This window comes from Molothrus aeneus, chromosome 26, assembly GCF_037042795.1.
Source record: "Molothrus aeneus isolate 106 chromosome 26, BPBGC_Maene_1.0, whole genome shotgun sequence".
Taxonomy (NCBI): Eukaryota; Metazoa; Chordata; class Aves; order Passeriformes; family Icteridae; genus Molothrus; species Molothrus aeneus.
In genome coordinates, this window is record NC_089671.1 from 4,305,868 (window position 1) to 4,333,838 (window position 27,971).

Genomic DNA, 27,971 nt, shown 5'->3' on the forward strand with positions numbered 1-27,971 from the left:
CCAAATTTCTGGTCTGGGGGATTGTATGGGTTGGGAGTTTTGTTTTGTTGATCAGATAAATAATCAGAACACTTCAAATCATGGGCAACTGCTTCATTCCAGGCAGTGAATTTTTACCCCACCCCTCAAAATTCAAGGGCTACATTCAAGACACACTCCAAGCAATGTACACTGAAGGTTAACAATTCATCTACCACTTTTGAATATAGTGTTTAATGCACTGAATTAAAAATTCAAATCATATTAGGTTCCAGGTTGGGGTTCACAAACATGTTGTGATCACCAAGTACCAAACATCATTAAAACCTGCCATGAGCACACTGAAGGCCAGATCAGGAGAACCCAGACAATATTCAAGACAAGAACACACTGCCCAACTGCAGCCTGAGGTCCAGTTTGCAGAGCCCAGCTGGCACAACCTGCATTTCAGGATCTGAATCCTAACATGTAAAAAGGTTTCCAGTGTCTGCCATTCCACAGTCAGTTCCTGACTTGTCCCACAGTACCTGGAGCATCCATCCTCTGCAGTCCCAGAGAAATGGGATTTAAACTGACACTTCTTTAAACTTTACTCCATTTAAGCCAAATACTCTGTAAAATTTCTGAAAAATTAACCACTTGCATGTTAAAACAACACAAATCTTCATTCTGTAACTGACAACACAAGCAATGTTTCATTTGCACTCTTAAAAATTACAGTTCTGCACAGTAAAGCACAACTTAAACCCTTCTCAGGTATTCAAGTCCTACCCAAGAAAGGAGAATGAAAGTTATTATAATCTGGCTAAAACCCTGGAAATTAATGGATACCTTAAATAGAACTGTAACAACCTGGCAAAGGAGAGCACATGCAAATTTTGAGCCATGCAGAAGAGAGTTCATAGAGGTGCTGCTTGAGGTGTCTGCACATGGAATGACTGGACACCCATCATGGCAGATTTTGTATTACTGAACTTCTTGTACAAAAGCTGATTTCAAATAAAACATTTAATGAAAAACAATGGTTCATTTAAACAGCTGAACTTGTTTTGGGGTGTTTTTTTTGGGGGTAGGGTATCTTTTCTTTTTACATCTACTGTACCGTTCAAATTCTTTTTAACCAGCTTACATGGCATCTCCAAAGGTACAAATAGAAAATGCATCTTTATAAATAGAAAACAAGGGGATTTTTTCAGCTTTTATTATAAATTGACATGACATACAAAGTTTACTGAACAGAAGTAATTTCATTACTATTTTTGGGGGGATCACCAACTTTTTGTGCAAACAATGCTAGCCTTCTTTTAAGCATTAAGAGCATAACTGCTTAAGAAATGACATAAGCAATAATTCTAGAACTACATCTCCCCTAAAATAATCTATTTTTTTACATATGTGCACAGCTTTAGCAAATTAAAGCCAGAGAGAAATGCATGATGTACTATCCAGAGGCATAATTAGAGTTTGCTAAAACTCAACAGAGCTGGCAATTCAAGGAGTTTGTAATGAAAAGCTGCAGTTTCCCTCTTTCCTATTTTGTACACAAAATCAGTGACTAAGAACTTAATACTGGATGACAAATCACATCCACACCATTAGTTAAATAGTCTCACAGTTAAACACATCTTAAGGACCATCAAAATCAGTATTTACATTTTATAAATTTCTGAAGACACCATTAGAAAGCTTATATACCCCTTCAACAAATAGGGAACTGCATTTCATGGTGATGGAATGAAATAAAAAACAAAAAATACCTGTATTTACAGCAGCATTGTTCCTTTATAAATAAAGAATATGAAAAATGAAATATTTTAAGGATAATAAAAAATTGAGGTGATGTCACTCAACCACAGTGCTTGCTGGAATAAAACCCTTCGGTGCTGATACTGTACCAGTAGTGAAACCACTTTCCATTGGAAAAAATCTGTAAACGTATGCATAAAATGTGTTAACAGCAGTGCAAAACTGCTCAAATATAGTTTAGTCAGCATCTTAGTATCTGTATTGAATACAATACATCACAGAATACTTACATAAGAAGTGCAACACATTTTCTGGTCCAATTTTACAGTGCATTTTTCCCTCAAGAGTGGCATCTCGAAAGCCAAAGCTAAACCCACGGCCTGGCCTTGCAGTCTGTGCTGAGGCGAGAACTTCGCAGGAAGCGCCTGCAGACGGACACGAGGCTCCAGCCTTAGCATGGCACCCAGGATGGGCGAGCCCAGGCACAGGGGGCCACACCCAAACCCTCTCTGTAGCTGTGTAGATGTGTAATAAAAATATAAAGGAGCTAAATGTTCAAGTTTAAAATGGTACACTGGGTGATCAATACATCAGAATTATCCACGAAACCCAAACTGCTGGTTAAACCTCAAAAAGCCAAGGTGGTACTTCACTGTGTCTGGAACGTGAAAAGTCAAGATCTTTCCAAACAGGCACGAGACAAAGGAAGTGCTAAGTTTGCCAACTCTGATAATTTTTAGTGTAAAAAAAATTGATTTGTAATTTATGATCAATTGATAAATGATTTCAAATACAAGGATCAAGGTTAAACTGTAAATAGTCAGACGTTATTTTCACAAAAAGCTAACTGGAGAATTTCTAAATAAGAAAAGCAGAAACTGTATCCCAATCCCCTTTCCCTAATGTTTCACAAATTCATGGTAGGAAAAACAGCCAGATACAGATGCAAAAATCTTAATATAAAAAACGGTTTTACATATACTTAAATTATGTAAATTCCATAAAGTTCTTAAGACACTAATTACTAAAATTACAAAAAGATTTTTATATTGCTCTTCATGCTCAAACTCTTAGAATATTGTCATTACATCACCAAAACCAATATACATGTAGTACTTGCATAAGTAACTGAATAAAAACCCTGTTTAAACAATATCCTTGTTGAAATCATTTATTTCCATCCAGCAGTGCCTGTTTGGAATCTCTGTATTTCTGTGTGTAATTCTTTATAGAGCTCATGCACCCTAGAATGTCACTTCAATGCTTGTCCGTTGAATGACAATTGACTTTTGACTTCAGAGCTTCTGCTTCTTGCTCTGTTTCGTGACACCTGAGATGCTTTCCACTTCTGAAATCCTCTCTCTCATGGTATTTTCACTGTATCCATTTGCTGTCCCACTTTGTTCCTCGGAAGATTCCTCGTCCGTCGGGGACGCCGATTCCCCTTTCTCCAACTTCTGCTGCATCTCTCGGAGCCTGGCCACAGCTTTGTCTATGGACATGATGCTGATGAGGTTAAAGTCATGCATGCTGACCAGGTGGAGCATAAAGTTTCGACACAAGTTCTTCTTAATGATTTTTTGTCCATAATTTTCAACAAATAGCATACAGGCATGATTCATTTGATTGTCAGCAATAAACCTGTCAAATAAGAAAGCCATCATTATGCAAGCAGAACACTTTCAAAAACAAAAATATACTCTACAACATGATTTATCAATATAACAGCAGAGAGCAGCTATTACAGAGTCCAATAATTTTTCTTTCAAAGCCCAAATGCTACTAGGCACAACTTCTTCAAAAGCTTAAACTCTCAAAAGCTTATTACAAATTATCCTTTAATGATCCCTTCCTAAACAGCTGAGCCAATTGAATTTTCAGTATTTAGTGAATTACAATGCAAAATGATCAACCAAATCTATACTATAATTTATTTATATCAAAACTAAGCACAGTAACATACCCGTGCTTCATAACATGAAGATTCCATAATTTCATCACTTCTTTCTCTCCTTCGTTAACATCAGAAAATTCTTCAATTTGCTGGAGATTGTGAGGAAGGATAGGAAAAGAAACAAACACATCCATCAGAACTGTGTATCTGCTGCCAATTAGTGAAAGTATACCCAAAACTCAACTTACACACAAAAATATATATAGAAAATTCAGGCTTTGCAGTCAAATAAGTTAGCAAAATGTCATTTGATGTAGAGACTTTTGATGAAAAATAATATCCTTATTATATACAGCCCAAACTGTGTCCTCCTGATTACAGCATCTTCTCTTTGAAGGAGAAAGGCAGCCACAAACAATGAAAACTTGTTCAAAAACAAGGGGACTGAACTAATTCTGCAAACTGAATGCATACTTGAAAAAACAAACTTTGATTCCAGGAATTTCCATCAACAGTAGTTCAGCAAAATTTTCTGCTCCCAAAATGCAGGATTTTCACAACATACACCAAACCAACAGCAGATCATCTTTTAAAAACCCCAATCCCCTTGAAATAACTTAGTACAAATGGAATAATTACAGTAATGGTTTTCTCCCGAAGCCATTCTGGGTCCTTCTCATCCTCACTGTCCACCTCCATCTCCTGGGGGCGCAGGGGCAGGCAGGTGTCGCTGTGGAAGTAGAGGCGGTTGTGGCCGCTGCTGTACGTGCGCTGCTGCTCCACCTCCCCGTCCTCCGACTCCAGGAACTCCGACATGCTCGCTTTCGTGCGCTTGGGCCTGCCAAGGGACAGGTCACTGCTGTCACCAGCACATCACAGATGCAAGTACTGACAACTGCCACTGATTAATACCAATTATTTTAGGATCTAGATTGCAAAAATGTTGAGGGGGGGAAATCTCCAACAATTAAATAATCCCCATTAAAAACGGAAGAGCTCCTGATCCAACCCTCCAACTTCACCTTTTGGGGAAGAAAAGTTTTAGGGTAAGGCAGTTAAAGAGATCTACATTGTTATGAATAGATATCTCAATTGGAAAGATAAAAAAAAATCATGGGTGACGTTATCCTCCTTCAGTTACATTTTATTTAGTCATAACAGTGAAATTTAGCACTGTGTATATGCACCTGCAGATTGACAAATCCCTAGGTATCACAAATCTGGTTTATAGGCCAAAAAATTCTTTACAGAAAGAGTGGTCGGGCATTGGATTGGGCTGCCCAGCAAAGTGGTGGAGTCACCAGACCTGGAGGTGTTTAAAAAAGACTGGATGTGGCACTCAGTGCCATGGATTAGTTGCTAAGGTGGTGTTAGGTCACAGGTTGGACTTGATTTCCAAGGTTTTTTCCAGCCTAGTTGATTCTGTGACCCACACAGAGCTGATTCTGTGACCCACACAGAGCTTGTTTGCCAGCTCCTACCTGCACACCAGGATGTGTGTGATGGGAGTTCTTTTGACGGGCCCGTTGCGGCTGAAGGCGAAGCCGGGCTGGCGATGGATGTCCTGGGGGTTCCCGGCGTAGGAGCCATCGTAGCACTCATTGATGGACACGTCTATCCGAGCACCTTTTGGATGATACTGCAGCACAGTTGCAAATACTCAGCAGACAGTAATGACAATGCATCAAGAGGTTTAAATAAGTTACCTTTAAATTCTGAATACCTTAAATATCACCTCTCAATAACCTGATACGGCTCTAAGTTTCCTTTCACAGCAACCAAATAATTTTTAACCTCTAGAAGCAAATTACATTAAAACTTCCTTGCTCTATACTATTTTACTGTTTTGTATAAAACCACTCAAAACTAATTATAAAATTAAGCAAAGTAGCAGCAAAAGACTGCTAGTAAGAACATTTCTAAATTTCCTAGAGCTTCAAGAGACTTCCAACCATATACAATTACATTGCTTTCTACATCAAAGAACACATTGATGCAAAAACAGTAGCTACATTTAGAATTCAGCCTCCAGTGGTCAGCATTATTTAATATATATCGATTTAAACAAAGACAATATTTCCCCTCCATGTAACACACAAAATTCACAGAAAGCAGCTTCTAACCTGTAGATACAACCCTACAGCTTACTAAGCTGGAAACAGAATCCCTGCCTTTGTAGCATCTGTGACAGACTGTACAGAGTTTCATAGTGCTGAACTACAAAATGGTTACTTACAACATAATTAAAGATAAATCTGCTGTGGCAGAGTTTAAGATGTTTGAGTAAACTGTAGAGTTTCCGACAGTTCAGTGTGCACCAGGGGCAGTGCAAGTCATCGCGGGCCTCGGTCTGCTGCCTCGTGTTATTGTTGTAAAGAAACTGGTGGAAACAGGAACAGGCAGAGCAGAATTAGCACCAAATGGGTTTCATTCATTAACTTCCAACCCCCAAAACCAAGCTGGATGTCGTTACAGGAGACCTCCACAGCAATAGTTAGATTTTGGGAACACTACATGAGCTCAGTGTACTGAAACACTGGTATTTCAAGCATTTTGTTTCCCATTGGAGACCCACCTGTCTCCCTCCAGAAGTCTAACAAGGAATGTTCTTTGTCTTTCAGAACATCAGATGTGCCCCCAAGATTAGTCTTCTAGAATACTTCCATAAAGAGGAGTCTGTGGAATGGCTTTCAGTCTGTGAATCTGAGACTCTTTAAGGCATCCACAAAAAGGGCAAATAGAAATTTCTACCCAGCTCCCAAGTAAACATTTTAATCCCACACAGTATTTAGATTCTAGTTTTTCCCTTTAATGATTATTTCCAATACCTGGTAAAATATTCGCAACTTCTGTCGAGGTTCATTTAAAACATCTCTCTCTTTTCTTGTCTGAAGGTCTGTAGGCAAAGATTCTTTCACAGCTGAAAAAAACCACATGCAGACACACGTTTCTTTGGTGCACAGGAACAGACAAACATTTTCTTACCCAACTATGGAAGTCCTGAGAAGGGCACTGCTGCTGAAGGAAACAGGATACTGGAATGTGCTTGGACATAAGTAGCTCCTACCAGCAACAAGGAAGTCTGGGTGCTCAGCTTCCTTCACAAACCTACAGGCAAACCCACTTCCAACACAAGATTATCTCAAGTGCTGAAGAATCATTCAGAGAACTTAAAAATGGTCAGGTAAAAAGCAACATTTTTCTTACTCCATTTCAGCAGAGAATTCTTTATGTATAGCTAAAAGCTGGAAAATAAAAGCCATCCCTGCTTTCAGATTGCTGCATTCAAACACACCACTTAAATTCGATTTCAGAAGTTCCACAAGTCTCCTAACAGGCAGCAGAAATGTAAGTAAACACACAAAATATTCAACTGAAACTTTAACCCTTGAACACTGTTTGTATGTGTAATGGCACTGCTTAGTTGCTTCTGAGTCTCTTCCATACACTTTAATCTATATCAGTATTTGATTTCATAGAGTTAACGAGAAGCCCCACGTAACTAAGCAGGTTTATAAATCTGCCCTCAAGAGAAACCAAGCAATGACCCTACTTGCTTCTGAATGGTGATAAAGATGGGAAAACAAGGCTCAGCTCTACTGACCTAATTTTTAGAAGATGCACTTACTTTATATTTAATATTTTGGAGAAGAAAGGAAATTCTATTTTCTGTCTGTATGAAAAAGAGAGGAAGCCCAACACTTCAGCCTGCACCACATCAGAGAAATCCCAATTCCATGGCTCAGTTACTTTCAGAACTTTGTAATTACAGCAAAGTTTAAGCTGCCATATTTAGAAAGTCTTTGATGTCTTTATTCCACTGGTCTGCCTTGGGAAATATGCCAAAGTAAAATGACAACACCAAACTGATGTATCATTGGGAAAGATGGGCTGGATCTTTATCAGAATATCTGATAGAAGTTTTGTACAATTTTCACTCTCATGGTATTCAGACACTGCAAACAGCACAACCATAACAAATACCCTACAATGCTGTACATCACACTGCAATATATTTGTGTGTAAGAGTTGGCTGTACTATTTGAGAAGGTTGCTCTGGCTGTAACTTTATCAATTTACTGGAATATTTAGCTTTTCTGATGGAAGAAAAAATGTGTTTCTGGTTACACTGGCAACGCAGTCTTGCCATGTTCCTACTGCCTCTACATTTGTTGCAGTAAACTAGCACACACCTTCTGGAGTTAGTCAACTCAACTCTCACTTCTTTTGCAAGTCTGAGCATAAAACCTGCCTAACAAATTACAATACAGGTCTCCAAGAACTCTAAAATACAAGGAAGCCTAGTACAAGGAAGTAAAGAGAAAACAGAACAATTTCTACAGCAAAAGTTCAAGGACCTCCCAGGTTCTGCTGGAATTACTTCATGTTTGTGTGCACTGTCAGCCATTCATCCTAATGGAAGAAACTCAAGTGTCTGCAATCTGTAGCTCAGATAAAATACTCAATTCAGGGAACAGGTATCAGTCTTATTTAAATATTCTTCTACTCTTTCCAAAGAGAAAGATGCGTGTAAGGTTGGCTGAGGATGTTAGGGGTCATTCTAGACATTGGCTTCTGCACAGGTAGGGTGAAATTTCTTCTTGATCTCACTTTTCAATCACACTAAAGCCCTAAACACAGCACAAAGAATCACCACTCTTAGAAAGTCTCACCATTAAGTTTCTCAGCATTTACTGTAACACAATTGCATAAAAACCACATTTGGAAAAGCAGTGTTTTACTCATAATAGTAATTTCCTTGCTGTCACCACTCCATCTCCAAAACATCAACAAACTCAGACTGAAATGCCATTTTGGACAAGTTCTCCAAAGCACTGTCAACTCTTCACTACCAGTGCCTCACTGCACACCCCATAGACTAAGCCTGGGGACAGAACCACCAAAATAATCACTTCTACACTCCAAATAATCACTTCTACAACAGGGACCTAGAAGATTCCTTACTCTCAGAGTCCCAATCTAGTTACAAGCTTGGAAATGCTGATTACTCTGAAGTGAACTGGGTGCCAATCCAGAGTCAAGGTGTATTCACAGGTGTTGAAACAATAGGTGCAACCTGTTGTTCTCTGTACAACTTCAGTTTTCCAGATGTCCTTGAGCTTCACTTGCCTACACAAGGTTCTAATACAAAGTCACAAACAACTGGAAGTGAGACAAAATAAAGATGGCATCTAGGCCAATTTTCCTTTGAGTTTCTGTACTGACCATGAAGCCATTCATGGACTATTCCTCTGGCCAGTCTGGTTCAGCTGTGTCTCCTCCCAGCCCCTTGTGTCATCTGGCCTCTTTGATAGTGGGGTGGTGTGAGAAGCTGCAAAGTCCTTGACTTAGTCTAAACACTGCTTAGCAACAACTAAAGCATCAGTGTTATCAACATTATTCTCAACCTAAATCCAAAACACAGCACTAAAGCAGCCACTGGGAAGAAAATTAACTCTATTCCACCTGAAAGTAGGGCACCTATAAACCCAGAAACTTACAGAACACTAATTGGAGTAGGGCAAACCAGACAATCTCAGAAATCCTAGTGATGGATTTTCCCCAATGTATTTCACAGCAGGCTTTATGAGCATTGTATATAATCATTTCAATATTGCCCTGATGTACAGCTTTTAACCTTAAAAAAATTACAAAGTACGGGATACAACAAAGCCCACTCAGTTTTGCTTTTTCCTGCTGAGAATAACCTGAAGCAGCTGCACCAGTGAGCCCTAAGCACCAAAGGCTTAAGCAGATGATTATTCAGCAGCAAAACCAAAGTTTGCTTACCTATAGTCTGAGTAGGTTTAACAGAATTGGGCTTGTTTTCTTGAGGGAGGCTTTCAGAATTTCGTGTTGCAAGAGGCTTAGCTATAGGAGCTGTAGACTTATCATTTGTGTCTCCTGTCCAACGAAGAGTAAACTGAAGTGTAGGTCCCTGAGAAAATGTTTCAAATGGAGGCAACCTCTGCAGAGTGGGGGAAGTAAAAAAAAACCCAGCAGAATAAGTGTCTTCATAAAAACAATCATGAGAAAATATTCACAGAACATAAACTGATGTAATTTATTTTAATGCAAGTAGAGGCTGATCAGGATAGTTGAGCTTATAACTGTACTTTTACTACATAATTTGGATCATCTCTGCTTTTTTCATAACTATATAATCATGTTGAGACACAAATACTTTGCAACCATCAGGAATGTTCATGTTCTTCTCTCCGATCACTTACAACTCATACTCTCCCAGGACATGTGAGCATGACTGTGTAAGTACAATCACTGCATCACTGAGTGTTGATTCACCTCAGTTAACAACTTCTCTCTGCTCAACCCTTCCTCCTACACTGATACACCCTCCTCTTTTCACCACCACATTTTATCAGCGCTCTCTTAAGCTATGTACATAAGATCACACCTGTCTGGGTTCCTCTTTCTTCCCATTAAATATTCAGCAGTTTGCTCCTTTTTGATATGTCCAACTTGTTAGAACAGCATTTAAATTGCCTGATTTTCTAGGTCAGGAATTCAGAAGTCACTGAAAAGAGACAGCTGCCATACTTACAGTAGTTGACATCTGTTTGTATTAATGATTCAGTGTAGCCAAAGCTTTCTAAATTGAGAGCTAAATTAAAATGTATGTCCATACATTCCCAAAGAGAATTATTTCCTGGTTTCTTGGCCACTAAAACAACCCATACCTTCCCATCCAGAATCGTTTCCCATGTTGCTCTTTTCTTGCTAATGGGACACTCTTCCATTTCCTGCATGGCCACTTCATATTCCCCATCCAGAAGTTGCAAGCGTCTGTCAAGACAAAATATGCCTTATGTGTAAAAAGGCTCTTCTATTGTTTGTCTATTAAAATACACTATTTCACAGTAATTAAATTTCCATGAATCTAAAAACATATTTTCAGGCAAATTTATTTGACTAGGTCTAAATCTTAGCCAAACATCATCCACAACAAAGAAAAATGTTAAAGACTAAACCAAAAATATATACATTTTTATGCATTATTTGGTTCTGCTGCAAATCAGTCTCATTTATACAACAGTATGCCTGAGAATGCCCTTGCTTATCATCACTACAAAACCCTCTAACAGTTCATATGTTGCTTAGCATATTGAAGTTATCCAGTGGAATTAAATAATAGAAAAGAACAAAACACTGTCAAGACTTCTAAGATACAGATTAGAAAAGAACATTTCTTCAAAACTCTTCTCAAAATATGCTTCTAAAACCCTATTTGGATAAACAACCATTTTGTCAGAATTAGTCTGAGTTTTTCTTCAAGCTCCATTTTTGTAAATACCTACCTCTGCCTGGGACCTGCATTTTCCATGGAAAGAACTCTTATTTTCATGTACTGTATTTTGGCTGCTGGCACTATGATCCTTTGCAGCACAAACAACCAAAATGTCTACCCAGGAAATGGTCTGGTCCTTATCTTTTTAACTGGATCTAGAGTGCTCTAAGCTATTGACACGTGAGTTCACCACACTCCACCTTCCTTGAAATACATTAAGTAGTATCATGATAACAAATAATTAAACTACATGACAGAGTAGGCCTGTTATAATTTTTACTTGTTTGATTGTCTTATAGTAATGGAGAACTGATGTCTTCTGTAGCTGTCAGCAGAATGAGACCTGTGACTACACCAGCAACACTCTGGGCATAGGAAAAATTATGGCACTCAACAGAGTGTAAGCAGCAAGGGTATTTCAGAGACCTTTTCTTTGTTTAACTTTTTAGTTATGCTGTCACTGATCTTGAACAGAACCAGAGAAATGACTCGGTCAAAAACTGGCAAGGAACAGACAAACAGATGCAAATTACCAGGACAATATTCAAGCTCACAGATGGGAATTATTTACAGTAGTCACTGAATAGGTCTCAGTATAAAATGTGTTATGAAACCTGTAGGTTTTCTTTTAAAAAAAACCCATAAGCATAAGTTCTTATTGTAAATAACAACTAAAATGCAGCCAAAGACAATCTACACTGTAACAAAGAACATACTAAGCTTATTATCAAATTTCTAATATTATGATGATTAAAAATGATTAATACAATGATTAATATAAGCTATATTTGTTTTTACAATATTACCTGTTTTTATCAAATACAGTCATTTGTGCTACAAATGTCTTTTCCCCATCTTCACGATTTGAAGAGTTTCTTTTTCTTCTAGCTGGAAGCTCCTCATTGACATCTGCACATAAGAATTATGATATTCAATCATTACAGAAGCACAGATTCAAAAGATCCAACAGTCTCTATGCACTCACAAATATAACTGGCTATTGATTGTGCCATACAATAGAGAAGGACAATGCAATAAAAGACCACTTAGCTTAACAGTAATCATATTTTAGGTGTGTTCTCGTGTATTTATAATTTCATTGTATTATTCTGTCAGCATAAGAATTTGGGATTTGATCTTCCTCCTCTTGTGGCTATAAAATAGTGAGAAATAAAGTTTTTCATTCTACATGTACTCTCCAAGCTGTAACATTTGTGTTGTAACACTTCTCAACAAGATAAAGAAAATAACTTTTAAAAATTTATTACTGAGGTATTTTTCTATTGGCTTGTCATTTTGCTGAGAAACACTGACAGCACCCACAGTGAGCCAGCAGTGACCAGCGTTGGTGGAGGAATGAGGACAGTCTCAGTGACCACAGGGCCCTCTTGCACTGTTCATCTCCAGCAGTGCTGCCTCACACCTTCAGCATCATGTCAGTAACAAGTGGTGTTAAATTTACACAAAACCAGAAGCACAATTTCTAGCTAGCAGCTGAATTTCAGCCCCATCTCAAAAGAGACTGCAAACAAATAAAAGCTCAATCACTCAGTTACTACTGGCCCTTGTGACAGTGTGACCACTGCTCATCCAGACAGCTCCACATGTGCCCACAAGACAAACCCTGCAGATTTCAAAAGCAGATTTCAAGGCTGAAGTTACCAATGTTTTCATTCGTTTCGCCATTGATCAGTCCATTGAATTCTCTCCTTCCTGGGCGAGTGACTCTGAATAACAGTGAGTAGGACTTCACCATATGGCTGTTGCTTGGTTCAAACTCATTACTGGAAACTGCAAGTGATGGGAAGTTGCCTGGTTTTATTTGGCTGAGGTCTGGGTTTAAAGGCACCTGCTTTTTACCTGTAGGAACCTGTCTTATGGGACAACTGACATCCTGCAGCAAAACAAGAAAGATAAGGTTCAGGTTTTTAGATTTCAAAGTAAAGACGTGAAGTATTTAAATTGATGCCATTTCTAAACTGCATTTGTTCTGCCAACTTTTGAAAATAAGCCTTATAATAAGCCTTGTAACAGATATAAATAAAAAAATCTGGAACAATCCCAGATTTTAAATGCAAACCCAGATATTTTTAAATATAAATAAAACTGGCATTCTATAACCCTTTCTGGCAGCAGCCATCTTTCTCTATGTGAATAAAATAACACTAACATGAGGCACTTAAAAAGATTGTAGAACAGTCATTAATACTCATTTAATTCTGTTTACCTGAAGAAATTAAATGTTTTGGTTATATATATTTTTTTTTCCAAAGGCTTTCTATCTTCTCCTTGCAATATTTCAAAGTGTATTTTGTGCTATCTGTGAGATAAAGAACCACTTAGGTAGTTCTTTACCACTTAGCCTAGGATTTATTATATTCAATTAGCTCTCAAAGAGATCATTGAACATTGTGTAGAATTGGGAAAACAAGACAAGATGGCCTAAATACGAAATTTGCAGCAAAACATTTGGAATAAGCATTAGTACCTCCTGATCTCACTACATTTACCCATACTACAATAATTAACAAAATTGGCTAGAAACAGTATTAATTCTTAACAACCTGTCAAATCAGCCTAGCATTAGGGAAGAACACACAGCTCTGACTGCAAATCTTTCCCTTTCTAGTTAAAACCTAAAGCATTACTGAGCCTCCCATATTCTTGTAGTTGGGGAAATAATTTGCCAACTGATGTGAAATGAGTACAGCTAAAACTGCAAGCAAATTCAAAGATGCTTTAAAAATAAATATAAAATTGTTTATGATTTATGGTAGCTAAAATCTGCAATAATTGAAATAACCAAAGTAAAAAACACAGGTACAGAAAAAGGAAAGAGAGGAATTGGCAAATGACTGAGGAATTTGAAACAATTACAATTTGTTCCTTTTTACTCCTAAACTCTGAAAGGCACAGGCTACTTTATGATTTGGTGATTGCCTGGTTTCCTTAAGCCTCTGGACATCACAAGAGAATGAACACTTTAGTGATGTGACACACAAAAACTGAGGTAAAACCAGAAGTGGCTGAAATACACCAGTGGATGTGATTTACAAGCTGAATTCAATTTACAGAGCTGAATGTTTTTTGAAACTCATTTCTCATAAAGCAGTGCAAAATCCAATAGAAAACAACTTGAATACATTAGTTCTTAAATTCAAAGGCTAATTTCAACAGAGGCATCACTATAAGGCAGTGTTACTTATATATTCTACAAGCAGCTAAACATTTTGCATTAATGTATATTAATAATTTGTCAGATCATTTTTACCTTTCGTTTCTTGTGGCAAACTTTCACCAGCAGTACTTCCAGAGTTACAGAATTTTGTTCATTCTCTGAGTTTTGTGATGGCTTATCTAAACAGAAAAGTATTTTAAGTTCTGAAAAAGTGAAAATCTATTCAATGATATAAATCCACCTGTAATTACTTTTTAACCACAGGCACATCCCAGGTCCAAAGACCTCTAACCACATTCTAAGTTTCAACTCTTCCCAAACTTACAAATTTCCACTTGAGAATATATCCTAATTATTCTCATATTGGCTGATTTAAAGCATAGCTGATCTCTAAAGTTTAAAACAGCAAGCTTGTTACCTTTTTATAACAGAGAAAAATATTATGGGTAGATTTAAGGACAGTTAGAATATGCTAATTACAGATGAGTTGAATTATTATTCCCAGGTTTTTTTTCTTTACAGCTTGCAAACCTAAAATTTGGGTTTAAGCTCTAGACGCTATCATATAGGAAAACAAAACAAAATTACACCTCCACTCCCTCTTAAATATTATGCAAGGCTAAATAAATGCACAATATCTCTTAAAGGACTCTCAAACAAACTTGAAAAAAAGTCTTAGAAAATAAGACTTTGTTTCAGAGACTGCACAATAAATTTCCTAGAGCCTGGAATCTTCAAGGCAGCTGCTGCCAGTGGTGTGATCAGCAATGGCAACCAAAAATCCAGAAATATCATTTTATTTTAATGGAAAAACAGTTTTTACTTTCAGAGCTCTGAATAGAATAAAATACAAGAGAGCTCTTCATTCTGGTCAAGAAAATCCAATATTCTGATATTGAGAGGCAAATCCTCATGTGCTTGAAAGACACTATGGAATGACTTCAAGTCACTAAAATATGATTTCCAAGGCTTTTATAATCGTTGACATGGCTTTCCTTCATTTCTAGACTCAACTTGACAACTTTTTTTCTTACACTTCTACTTTAAAATAGAAGCCACTGAATCTTCCAACTATTTGAGGGCTGTGGGGTTTTTTAAAGCTACTTCAAACACCAAAGACACACTCCCAGAAAAATCACATTCCTTGGGAAAGAATCACTTTCTTCAAGGTCTATTTCCGTTTGAATGGATGATGGCTTGAAGGATTTCTCAAAATCATTGTTTTGACTAAAACCCTGAAGGCTTATCTTCTTAACATCACAATTACACTACAGCATTTCTAAAGCACTACTGAATTAGAACTAATGAGACAGGCTGAACAAGTCAATTAAAACCTGCATCCAAACAGCAGAGAGTAAAAACATTCAAATATTCCCCTCACAGATCTCTACTAATTTCAAAGGTGTTATACAAATTAACAGTGGAATGAATGAATTGGCAAACATACCATTTTTATGGAAGAACCCAGTAAATGTAAGTTGCAAATGAGCAGACAAGCTAAACAGGAGGGGGGAAAAAAAGGGAAATGTTAGAACAAATAAGTGTTTTCTTCTCACAGCAACCACTTCACTGATGTTCAGTACAGAACTCTAATGATTCAGTCCATGCTCTTAACTTGGAAACTGCCTGGATACAGCAATTGCAGTTGATGCAGAACTGAACATCAGTTTTCTCTTTACAGACTTATTCTGTGTACTCCATGACTTGATATTTAAAAAAAAAAAATTTAAACACTACAGTAGAAGAACATTGCCTGAAGACAGGAGATCTTGCCTTCACAGGCAGGCAAACACATCTGTTGGAAAGTCATCAGCAACAAAGCTCAGCTTTGGGGGAGATTTTCTAGAATTTCACCCTGAACCACAGGCTTGGTGTAAATTAAAAGAAAACCAAACCAACAAATATTTCAGGCACAGTAATGAGAATCTTTACAAGGGGAACCTGCACCTTTAGAAATAAAGGCTATCAGTTTAATCAAGTCCAAATCACTCATAACATATGCAATCAAAATAATAACTGCATCTGTTTTGTTCCACAGCCTAGACTATTCTGCTGACCATAGACACATCTTAATTCAAATCATAACATTCAGGGCATATTTCTGTTGAAAATAGGTATTCATAAATCTAGATTTAAAAGGGTCCTCAAACCACTCAGTATTTCTGAAGGACACATTGAAAAAAACATAATCTGTCCCACCAGACAAAACTTTGTGCACTTCACTTCTCAGGCAGATACAACCTGACACTCCACACTTATTTTTAAACACAAAGATTCCCAAGAGCTCTGAGATGACCAGCAAAAATGCCCAACAGCTCAAGTATTCAAAGGACTCTATCTACACCAACTTGCATCATTCATCCATGTTACTTTTCCACATTAAAGAACATTTTTTACAGTTTTGAAAGCACAAAAACAACACACACAAATCAATACTCCATGTTGTTTCAACAAAGCAACTAAACACAATATATAGAGCAAAATATAATTAAGAAAAATAATATATAGTAAACCCATGAAACCTCTTAGAACACCAAATTTGTAAGTTTGTTTCAGACTATGTAGTCTGAAACATTGTATATAGCACAGCTGCCTCTGAAGTAATCTAAAGATTTGCAAACACTGTGGGAAAAGAACAGGTTAAAAATAGAAAACATACAACCACATAAACTACAAGTAATAAAACTTCATATTTTCCCAAATTCACCTCCCTTTTACTTTTAATTCCAACACACACAGATTACTTATTGACACAACTGACCCTCCTAAAAACAAAGTTAAGGTAAATACCTATTTGAGGTTTCTATACACATTCTAGGAGATGCCACAACAAATATTGAATATTCCCAATACTGCTTTTCTCCAAGTTAAGTGACCAGCATACATACACACATTTTAAGATTCTGGAAGCAACATTTCCAACAACAACTACCTTGCTTCAAGTAATGACTCTTTATCACTTGCACTTCATCAGTCAAAAGGACTTGTGATTCACAGCCCATGTATGTCCTCATTTGTACCCACACACACAAATATACAGCAGGACAGTACCTGTGAGATTCTTGTTCTCCCTTCATTTTCTCTACTTTTGATAACATCTCATCTACTTTGAATGTTTTCCTGTGAGGAAAAAGCAAAAAGAATAGTTTTACACAGCCACTGTACCCACAACTTACAGCAAGAAAACGTATTCAGCCTGAGCTTTCACTTGATTTTCCATGTAAACTGTCTATATATACCATTTTAGCCTTCTCTTCAGAAAACACCCTTTAGACACATATATACTTTTTTAGACCTAGTATCATGACTGAGCTATAAGGGATACAACTGCTTCTCAAGCAGTATCAAAAATAATACAAGGAATTAAACCCAGACGTTGCAACAGTAATCCTACTGCTCTAAGAAGTTTCATTTAACAGCAACATATTGAAACCCTTACAAAGAACATGTTTAACCACATTTCAGCTTTGTCAAAGACAATCTTCCTGTTTTACTGACACTTACACATACCAGGAACTGACATGTCAGCCCCTCAGTCATTACTATTTCAATCTTGAGCATAATAATGAAAATCACTCAAAACCTTATAGGACAAAAGAGTTAAAAGCCTAATTAAAACCCTAAACCCTTATTTCTCCATACATTTCTATTAAATGGACACAATGCAAAGAGCAACGAATTTGGAAGCAACCTTTGGAACCCACTCACAGGAAACAGGGCACAATGACAACCAATGACAACAATGTCATAGAGAATAACCACTTCAAATCTTTCCTCTCTGTAATTCTGACATCAGTCTGCTCCTGCTCGTATGTTCAGCCTGTTCTACCATACATACAATTTCATGTTCATTGCTAAATAAAACTCACTCATGAGCAGAAGTTATTCAGCATGTTACAGAACAGTCTCTCCAGTTTTCATTAAAGGCAAGTTAATGCTTGGATCTAGATGCCCACAAAATTGCACTTAATTACAGTGACAACACAGGAGTGTGAGAGCATCTTTCCTTTACATTTATACCTTAGAAAAATGGAGTAAGAAGAACATAAGCCATTGCCAAACACTGGATTTCTTGCACAGGGAACAACACCATGCTCTGGGGAAGTGGGAAGCATTTGTCTACAGAAATACCCTGACTGAAGAAACACTGATGTCACTCTGTCTGCAGTCAGCACGTAATGCTTGAGAATGATTGAGTTACACATCACATGGGGACTAAACAGCAACACTGGGCAACAAAAACTACAGGGCTGCACTCATAACAAGGAGAAAAACAATTATGATTTGTGTAGTAAACAATCACTGATTCAAAGCTCTACTCAGCCCAAGAGTCACACATGAGACTGAAGAACTGACTCACCTACACTAAAACGTGGGATTGTTAAAATGAACATTGCAGTGCTCAACTTTAAAGCAAGAGATGTTAAGAACAGAGCAATTTATTAAAAGTTTCAGATTCTATGGTAAAAAATGTCTCTGGGTGCACTTTGCTCCAGCTCATCAAAATCAGCCACTGTTCTGCAGAACAGCAAGTTGAGAGGGCTTTCTCCAGACTGAGGAACTGCTTAAAACAGATTTTGACCAAAGTCACGTCATGAGCCCAATACGAGCCAAAAACCAGCTGAGAGACAAACATAATCCCAGAAAGGGGGAAAGTTAACAATCTTTCACAAAATATACTAACATCTGACCCAACTTGAATTTAGTATGTGACCATTATTGATTCAAAAAGAACCGTGGCACAGCCTTTGCTAAATCCAGATTCAGGTTAGTCAAAACAAGAGAGCCCTCCTAAAAAAAAAAAGAAATCTTTCCAAGAAACTAAAAATAGCAACTAATAAAAAATTTTTGCCTTTGATGTTAACCTGTAAGAGCAGAAATTCCTTTAAAATGAATTACTATTTATGTTACCATGCTCCCATGCAAAACAGACAAAATCAAGTTTTTATAATAACCATCCTTCACATTCAGGATTTTCAAGACAGCATTCACTTGTGTAACAAGTATGTGCATCTTGTGCATTCCTTTCTCCACCCACTCTTATTCCAGACAAGAAAAGTAATAATTAGCAAAGTACTAGAAGTCACATCATAGCATGCCATTATTTTGCCAATAAATAATATAATTATTCCTTTATCCAAATACTGTACATGAAGCAATTTTATTAACAGTTACTAACTTCTTTCCAACTCCATAATTTGGCCTAATAATATACTAACACCTGAAGACAGACCCAGAGACACAAAGTCTATTAGCTCACCCAAGCCCATCACCTCTCCAATAAACAGCAATTTCAATACCTTTTTAGCCCAGGTTGACACATGCTCCCTATGCTCTAAGCATTCTAGGTTTTCTAAACACTTTCTCAGTATTAAACATGTGGAGCAATATCAATAGATAATTTCCTGGTAAAAATGCAGTTTTAGTTCCCTACCTCCAAGTGATAAATTTGTCTGGCATTTTTCTCACACTATCATAGAGCTGGAGGTAAAAGATGTGGAGTCATAGTTACTATTCTTTAAGTAAGGTCTATTAAATTCAGAGATTAGTTCTTTATAGTTTACTTATGATACTGTTTACTGAAAGGGCAATCAAAATTATCAGGAATTTAACAATGGCAACATTTAGGAGTTCTAGGGGAATAAATTAATATACATGTATAGTTCACATAAGAAGGCTAATGGTGATGCAGTTTCAGAAAAGACTTCTTTGCAAAGAGAACTCTACTAACACTTTCACTGTAGTGACACCAAAACATGGATTTTTCTTAATATTAACCTCAGGATGATCTTCTCTAGCTCAGATATTTTCTCTCTTTAAAGTCCCCTTTTCACCAAAACAACGAGATCATAGACCTTAACTACTTGTGTTGAATGAAGGACAGTGATTCAGGTCTTGAGCATATCTGTAAGTATTTACCAGCACAGATCAGCAAACAAGGATCCTGCTAATCCCCTCAGGAAGCCCAGTTAAGACTCTTTCACCAATCCCTAAGTCAAAACTACCTTTAAATTACAACTTCTGTGGTTTTAAGTGGGCTGAAAGAGAAGGGCCACAGTACTGAGTGAGCATGGAAAGGGCAGAGGGAACCCAGGGGGAAACACACTTCACAATTACTTTCTGTCTTTTTCACTCTCAACTATGCTCGCTCACTTCTGTTGCATTATTGTGTTTTTATAAAGAAAACATACTCACACCTTTTATTTAATCTTCTTAAAATTAATTACAGGCATGATTTCAATTAGCATTGACAGAACTATTGAAAGAAACAACCTGTTATTAGAACACCTCCCAGCTAAACTCACAGTTCTAAAACAAAGTGTTCAGGGAACTGATACAAATTAGTCTGTTTCCAACAGAAATCGAGCATTACCTGTGCAGCTGAATCAACTGAAATTTGGAACAGTGGCTAACAATGCACAGGCAAAGAATTGTCTCTTGCTTCCCAGCAAGTGTAGCAGATATCAAACAAACATTTTCAGGTAACATACACATTTCAATCAATAATGAATTAATCTAAGTTATAAGCAAGAACTTCCTGTAGTACAATTCTAGTTAGAAAAACCAAAGAAAACTAAACCACAAAAAACAAAACAGCCTGAAAATAATTTCTTAGCATTTTGTTCTGATTCACTTTAAAATAAGCAAAAAATTTGTTTTGATAACTTTTTAAAGAAAAAGTAAGCTGCAACTTCAAGTTTAAAAGAATCAATAAATCTGATCATTACCTCTCCTAAGTACCTGAAGTTGTATGTTATGGATTCAGTTGTAAGAAAAAGTTATATTGTGGCATTAAAACTCATAGCAGGAACATTAAACAATATCCAAGAGATCAAATAATGCCATAAACAGTTCCTTTAATTAAAAATATGTAAATTCTATTGATCAATAGATCATGCAAATATTACCTCCCTTAGATATAAATATTAAGTCTAAATTAGAATTGTCTGCATAATCACATTTTGTTGCATATTTGTTGTACTTATGTCCCACAGCAACTGTTTCTAAGCAATAAGAACTTTGGTGCTAAAATATTTTAGACTAAATGTTCAGGTTACAAAAGAATTCTGAACTCTAACAAAGGATTTTCAGCGAAGGGGAAGTAACTGGAAGGGCCTTGTGATTCTGCTAATAAATAATGTACACTGCACTTGTCCCTCTGCAGTGTTTCTGTGTTTTCAGTCCACTGACAGGCAGCTGCAGCACCTCACCCAACAGGAATGACTGTTTTGCAATATCAGAACTGAAGCCCATCTCTCAGGTGTATCCGGCTCAAAGCAACCTTGCCAAAGTATTTGCTGGAGTTTCTCTAAAATTCTATAAACAGACCTGCTTTATTTTCCAGCTTTTAAAATAACTACAGAAATAATTACTGGATTCTTTCAAAACTAATTAACAAAGCCAATAGTTTTGTATTTGTGTTTTGATTTTTTTAAAAACAACTGGTTAGGTTACAGTTTAAAATACAATGTTTCATATGATTATGATTAAGCACCATTGATTACAGGAGCTGGGATGTAACACAGTTTTGTTTGGGTTTTTTTTAATAAGTTGTCCTCCAAAATAGAAAACAAACACGGGAGAATTAGTTTAGATTCTGCAGATAGTTCTCCACATTTGAATACTCCCAATATCCACAGAAGTCAGATGGATAAAGCTACACATACACTTGACATTGCAAAATGCCTCTTAGGTCTCAGAAATCAACTGTACACTGAAGTATGCATTTTAAAGTTCTTCAAAAAGAAAACAGGATGTTACCCTCCACTGCTTTTTGGACTTCTGCTACTTGGTGAACATTTTAGGATTACTTTACAAAAACAATTTTACCTTTTGATATTTGTTCGGGAGTTTCTGTGGGACATGTAAGTGAGAGTTCTGTGCAAAAATATTGGCTGCAGGGGGGAAAAAATAGAAAATGGTTATGCTTTAATTAAAATTTTCTACAAGTGCAAAGTAAAGGAGTGATAAAACCAATTACTCACTGCTATTAGATTCCGGGTACGTAGAAATCTGTATATCTGTGTTGGTTCTAAGAAAAAGGAACACAGGTTACCCAATGCAACTTATACCCCCAGAAAGACAGTCTTAGAATGACAAAAAGTATCTTAGTGTGGCAATTACTTTGAAACAATTATCACAAAAGCCATCAAGTTATCCCATTCAAGGTTACTTCACCAACCCTACAACACAAAGCAACTTCTTGTTTAAGGTGCCACAAATCAGGGGTCACAACTCAACTCTGACTGCTCTGCTTTCCACAAAATGGGTTTCTTACAGACTTTGTATCATTAAGGGGCAGAAAAAACACCTCAATGTATCACAACTTATGGTCATATAGGAAAGTTTTCCTCATGAAGTCAATGAACACGTCTGCTATGATACCAAAAGAGCACAATAAATTTACACAGCCAGGTAATTTGGATTCTGATTGCTTTACACTTCTGGCAAGTACCAAGGTCACTTGCAGCACATACTGAAACAAGAACAGGGACTGTCAGTTGACTGTGATCCATTATGGATCATTCTAAGGTGGGAAATTAATGCTGTTTTTAGTAGAGCAACTAATGTTTTCAAGGGCAGAAGGAGAGGACATAATTCAGCTGTTCACAAAATGGACACTAAAGCACAGCATCATCTCAAACAGGTCTGAGAACCAACGTTCAAAGGATCAAGACTTGCCTACAGCCAAGAGAAGGACCTTCAGTTTAGTTTTAACCAATTCAATCAGGACAAGAAGGGTTTTGTCCGGATCAGGTTATTTCTAACAAGAATTCCAAACTAAACTGAAATTTACTCCCTATCTGAACTGAAATAAAAGTCAACGTCACAAAGTAACATCAGCAAAAAGCTTATAAATTACTTAATACACATCAAGTGGAGAGAAAAAAGAAAAGAGACAATGTATTGATGGCCATACTAAGGCTGGTAACTCTGCCTCCATCTCCCACATAAAGAAAACAAAGCTTATTTCTAAAGAAATATAAAATTTTCTTTTCATACGACTGCAAAACATTTACTTCAAATAGCTGGAAACCTTACTGGGTGGAATTCTTTAATTAGAAGTAGAAAAGGACAACTTTTTATATCTTTTTACTCCTTTTTAAAGATATGATTCAGCCTTATTTCTACAGTTACAAATGTAAGACCCCATAGAACACAGAATTAAAGAGATGTATTACTGCTAGAGAAGGAAATCTTAAAATGATCACAGTATTTCCTTTTAGAAGCCTGAAGAAAGCCAGTGAAAATCTGCTTAATGCAAAATATCACAATAAAATCCGTATTTTTCAAATCAAGATAAAAGAAAGTAATTAAGATATGTGCACTTTGCCACAAAGTGAAAATACAGAGTATTCACAACTTTGAAAAGACATCCCATGTTTTTCAGTCTCAAAAAGCCCATGACATAATTATATTTTTTTAATGTATGAAAACATTAAGTCACATTCACAAGGGTGGAATTTAATTTAAAGGCAACACATTGCTGCTTCAACATTAATTTTCCCAAGTGGAAAAATTCTGAAACACACTCTTCAACCTGCAGAGAGACATATGTCTCACAAGTCTGTATTACTCAGCAAAAGCTTAAAATAAATCTTTTATCTTTTCCTAGCATATGACCTTGAAAAGGGACAAAAACAGTCAGGAAGAATGCAATTCAGTATTACACGTGTTAGGATTTCTTTGATCCAGTGTTTACTTGCTGCAGTTTTCCCATGATATTTGCACACGGGGTTAACAGATTATGTGTATATATATATATGTATGTATGTATGTATAGCTACACCGTAGCTTCCTCCTGATCCCCACCTGCTCAGCTCTGTGCTTCCCTTGTCTGACACACTGAGGCACGAGCAGAAGAATTTTTTCTACCTCGGGCACTGAGAAAAAGCTCTTAAAACTCAAGTCTGTGACTTGACCCATTTGCAGCACAGTATTTACTGAATACAGAGCGTCGTTAAAAGGACTGGGACTCAAACGGCCATGCTTTATTCCAGACGACACCAAAAACTCCAACACTGTCACCATCTACAGCAAGTGTGAGCATTGACAGCACCAATCCCAAAACAGGATCGTGTCTTCAAGTAGGGCCTTAAAAATTCCCTTCAAATCCTGGCAGCTGCACAGAAATCTTTTAGTGCAATTTAAGTTTACTGGTCCACTGTGCTTTTAAACCAGATTTCCACAAACAACTTTCTAGCGAATTCAGGGGGACTCTCCACCCATGTGGAGCTCTCACAAGGGGAATGCCTGGGTCGCAAAGGTCGATTTCCAATGCGAAACCTCGACTAAGTGAAAATTATTGCCAAACAAAGAAAAACCAAGTACAGTGAACTCTTAATCGCGTCCTGCCCCTGAAAGGAGCTCGAACGGCAGAGGCCAGAGAGGAAAGGGCCCCCTCGCCCCTCAGTGCCCAGAGCCTCCAGGGGCTGCGGGAGGAGGGAAGGGAGCCAGCGGCCCCGAAAGCCTGATGGGAAGCGCTGCTGAGAACCAAGTTCATCGCTGGGCGCGGGCACACACACACACACAGACACAGACACACACACTCGCCCTCCGCCCCGCGGGCCCCGGGCGCCTCTCGCCGCCCTCCCGCACACCGGCCCCGCTCCCCGCGCTTCCGCCCGGGACCCGCCGGCCCCCGCCTCCCCCGGCCCCGCTCCCTCCCTCCATCCCCCGACCGTGTTTACCCCCGGAAGCCCCTGCTCCCCACAGCCCTCCCCTCCTCCTCCCGCCCTTTCCGCGGCGGCTCGGGCCGGTCCCTCCGGCTCGGCCCCCACTTCCTCCGGCGACCCGGTGCTCACTCTCAAAGGCCTGAAGAAAGAGGTCGTGGTCGGCCTGGATCTGCTCCATCTTCGGCTTCTTCACGGGGGGCAGCGCCGCTGCCGCCGCCGCCGCTGCCGAGGAGGCCGAGGAGCCGCCCGAGTACCCACTGCCTCCTCCGCCGCCGCCGCCCGCGGCACCGCCGGATTTACCACCGGGAGCCGCCGCCGCGGCGGAGCCCCCGAACCCGCCGCCTCCTCCGCCGCCACCTCCTCCTCCGGCGGCGCCGCCAGCGGAGCCCGAGCTGGGCCCCGCTCCTCCACCGTGCTTCTGAGGAGCCATAGGGGTGGCCCCGGGAGGGCCCCGGCGGGACGGAGACCGTGCGGGGCGGGCAGGGCCGGCCGGGGCGGGTGCGTGAGGCGGGGGGGGGACGCGCCGCGCTCCAACTCCGCCAAGTCTCCTCCGCCCCGCTCCCCTCAGCGCCGCGGCCGCCGAGCCCGACCGCCGCCGCGTGCCCGCCCCCCGCGCGCGCCCATTGGCTGCGGGTATGGCGCCGCGCCGCCCCATTGGCCGGCGCCAGCCCCGCCCCCGCGTGACGCGCGGATGGTTCTGGAAGCGTTTGGTTGGTCCGCGCGCTCGGCGCGCGCCCCCCCCACCCCCCGCCTTTGAACTGAATTCGCGGGAAAGCGCCGCTCGCGCTCCGGCGCGGGGCATGATGGGTACGGGGGGGCTCCTGCCGGCCTGAGGGGCCGCTCGCCGCACCCCGCCCTCGCACCCCGCCCTCGCACCCCGCCTGCGGCGCTCCGCCCGAGCTGCCCCGAGCCACGGCCCCCGCACTGCCCCGGCCCCCGCCTCTCCGTACCGCCCCCCCCGGCTCTGCGTGTACCCCCGGCCTCTCCATGCCACCACCTCCCGCTGCCCCCGCGGCCGCACAGGTGGCTGATGCCCCTCTTGCCTGAGGGACCGCTCCGCTGTCCGCAGAGCTCGGGAGCTAAATTTGTCAAAGTAGAAGCTCAGGTATAAATCGGTATCGGTTTTGTGGTGGAAGTAGCCATACTGTGTCGGCCGTGAGCTCCTGCTGCTATCTCTTTATTTAGCTTTAACCTTAGCTAACCGTGAGGTTTCCCTGGAGGAAGGCACAAGAAGTTGCCCATGGGCGCAGGGAAACTTGAATTCTGAGGTAAAATGTCTCCGGGTTCATCAGATCTTCCTCCGTCCCCGGAAAGAGCCGCTGTGGCCGGAGCCCCGAGAGCCGCGGCGGGGCCGGGCTCGGGCCGGGGCCGCTGTCAGGGCAGCGGCTCCGTGAGAAACGCCGGCTCCGCTCCGGCCGTGGGGAAATTCAACAGCGGCTCCATTTAATCACCTCCTTATCAGCAGTGGCAGCTCATACACAAAAGGCTTCGGCAGCCGTTCCGTTCTGTTTGCTTTCCTTTGCAAAACTTCTCCGGGGTAATTGTACAAGGTAGGGTAAGAATGGTCTATGTGTGAAATACAGCCTTGAATTCTGATACCAGATCCCACTGAGGTGCTGGCAACCCATCTTCTCCGTTTATTTTCTAATTTCTAGCATTAAGAAAAATGAACTTGGTGATAGATATTAAGAGGAAAACCATATATCAAAGTCAGTCATACTGTAAATATGCCTTACATTATTAATAAAGGGAGATTCTAAAGTGATGCCTCATCTGTCCCTTATTAACCTGGTTATGTTTAAAGAAAATATATGTATATATACCCCAAACATTCAAATAAACAAGTCTTTGTTGATTACTATCCCCCTCTCTTTGTTTTTTCTGCTGTACCATTTATCTTTCAGTTTTGCTCCGGAAAGATCTTTTCTCCCCTTATCTTTTTTTCCCTCCTCCTTCCCTCATCAGGCATTGATGTTTTACTTGCAAGCATTTCAGTCTTTTGCTTCAGCCTTAATTTTCTTACATTTTGATAAATTAATTGTTGTCACCACTTTATCTACTTTGTGTTTTCTTCCTGTAAACAATACTGTTAAATATTTTATCCTGCTTATAATTGTCTTTGCTTAGTATTCCAGCTTCTTTATCTTCTATTTCCTACTCAATTTCTCTACAGCCACTTGTTGTAACTGAGTATTTCATTTCATGCCAGTCTCACTCCTGGCAGCAGCATTGTTTGATGCACTGCACATTTTTGAGGACCTTATGTGGAATTTCTTTGCTCATAATACCTGGGACTTCCTGGTGATGCTTCTGATGTATGGTGTTTGGGAGGCTGCACTCAGAGGCTAGAGACCAGCAGTATCCCAAATTATGGGTATCTTTAGGTTGACCCATCTTTATGGGTATCAGAGGTTGAATTTGAGGCCGGTGACACCTGTTACAAGTGACACATTTTATCAATATTGAAGTATGTGTGAGAAAGGTTCCTCAATGTTGCACAACTGCAATTCAGTCCTTGGAAGTTGTTTATTGCCTAATTTATTCAACTGCTTCCAAGCCTCTGTTGCTTCTGGTGGGTCATCATTCTAAATTTCAGAACTGGAAGGAGACAGAGGGCAACTTTCCAAGCAGGACTAAATATAATTCAGCAATTAATCTCTGGCATTGAGTTGGATCTGCTTGTGAACAGAGGGACCAGGGCTGTGACTCCTGCCTTGAGTGAGACAACACAGGGCAGCACCACATCTGTGTGTGAGCCCTCTGGAAAGGTAGGACTGGCTGCCAAACAGGAGCACTTTGGTAGCTTGAGCCTGTTTTCCTTAGTTGGTAAAGAGTCTCTTCCTTTTTAAACTTTTTTAGATTTCCTGCTGTGGGCTGTTCATATGTCCTTAAGGAGCACAGAGTATTCATGAGGTACAGTCCTCAAAAACTCTGAAATGTCATTCCCCATCCCTGGAAGTGTTCCAGGCCAGGCTGGATGAGGCTTGGAGCAACCTGGTCTAGTGGAAGGTGACCCTGCCCATGGCACATGTTGAAAGGAGATGATCTTCAAGGTCCTTTCCAACCAAACCATTCTGTGTTTCTATGATTCATTCTATATTTGGAGCTTCACACAATGGATGGCTAGAAAGAGCACAGGTCAAGCATATTTCAAGTAATTTTTATTTATTTTGCACAATTAGAAGCAAGAAA

General features: G+C 39.5%; 1 protein-coding gene across 1 annotated transcript; it reads right to left on the minus strand.

Annotated features, from left to right (window-relative positions):
• Nucleotides 1-1,164: 1,164 nt before the first annotated feature.
• On the minus strand, nt 1,165-25,224 carry SUZ12 (SUZ12 polycomb repressive complex 2 subunit). Its single transcript, XM_066565900.1, has 16 exons — nt 24,909-25,224; nt 22,089-22,135; nt 21,934-21,998; nt 17,155-17,223; nt 15,551-15,600; nt 14,197-14,282; nt 12,588-12,819; nt 11,732-11,834; nt 10,318-10,423; nt 9,410-9,587; nt 6,448-6,539; nt 5,856-5,999; nt 5,101-5,258; nt 4,259-4,457; nt 3,689-3,768; nt 1,165-3,366 (listed from the first exon to the last, which is right to left on the minus strand). Exons 1-16 carry the CDS (start codon nt 25,207-25,209, stop codon nt 3,021-3,023), a joined length of 2,256 nt encoding a protein of 751 aa, XP_066421997.1. The 5' UTR covers nt 25,210-25,224; the 3' UTR covers nt 1,165-3,020.
• Nucleotides 25,225-27,971: the final 2,747 nt, after the last annotated feature.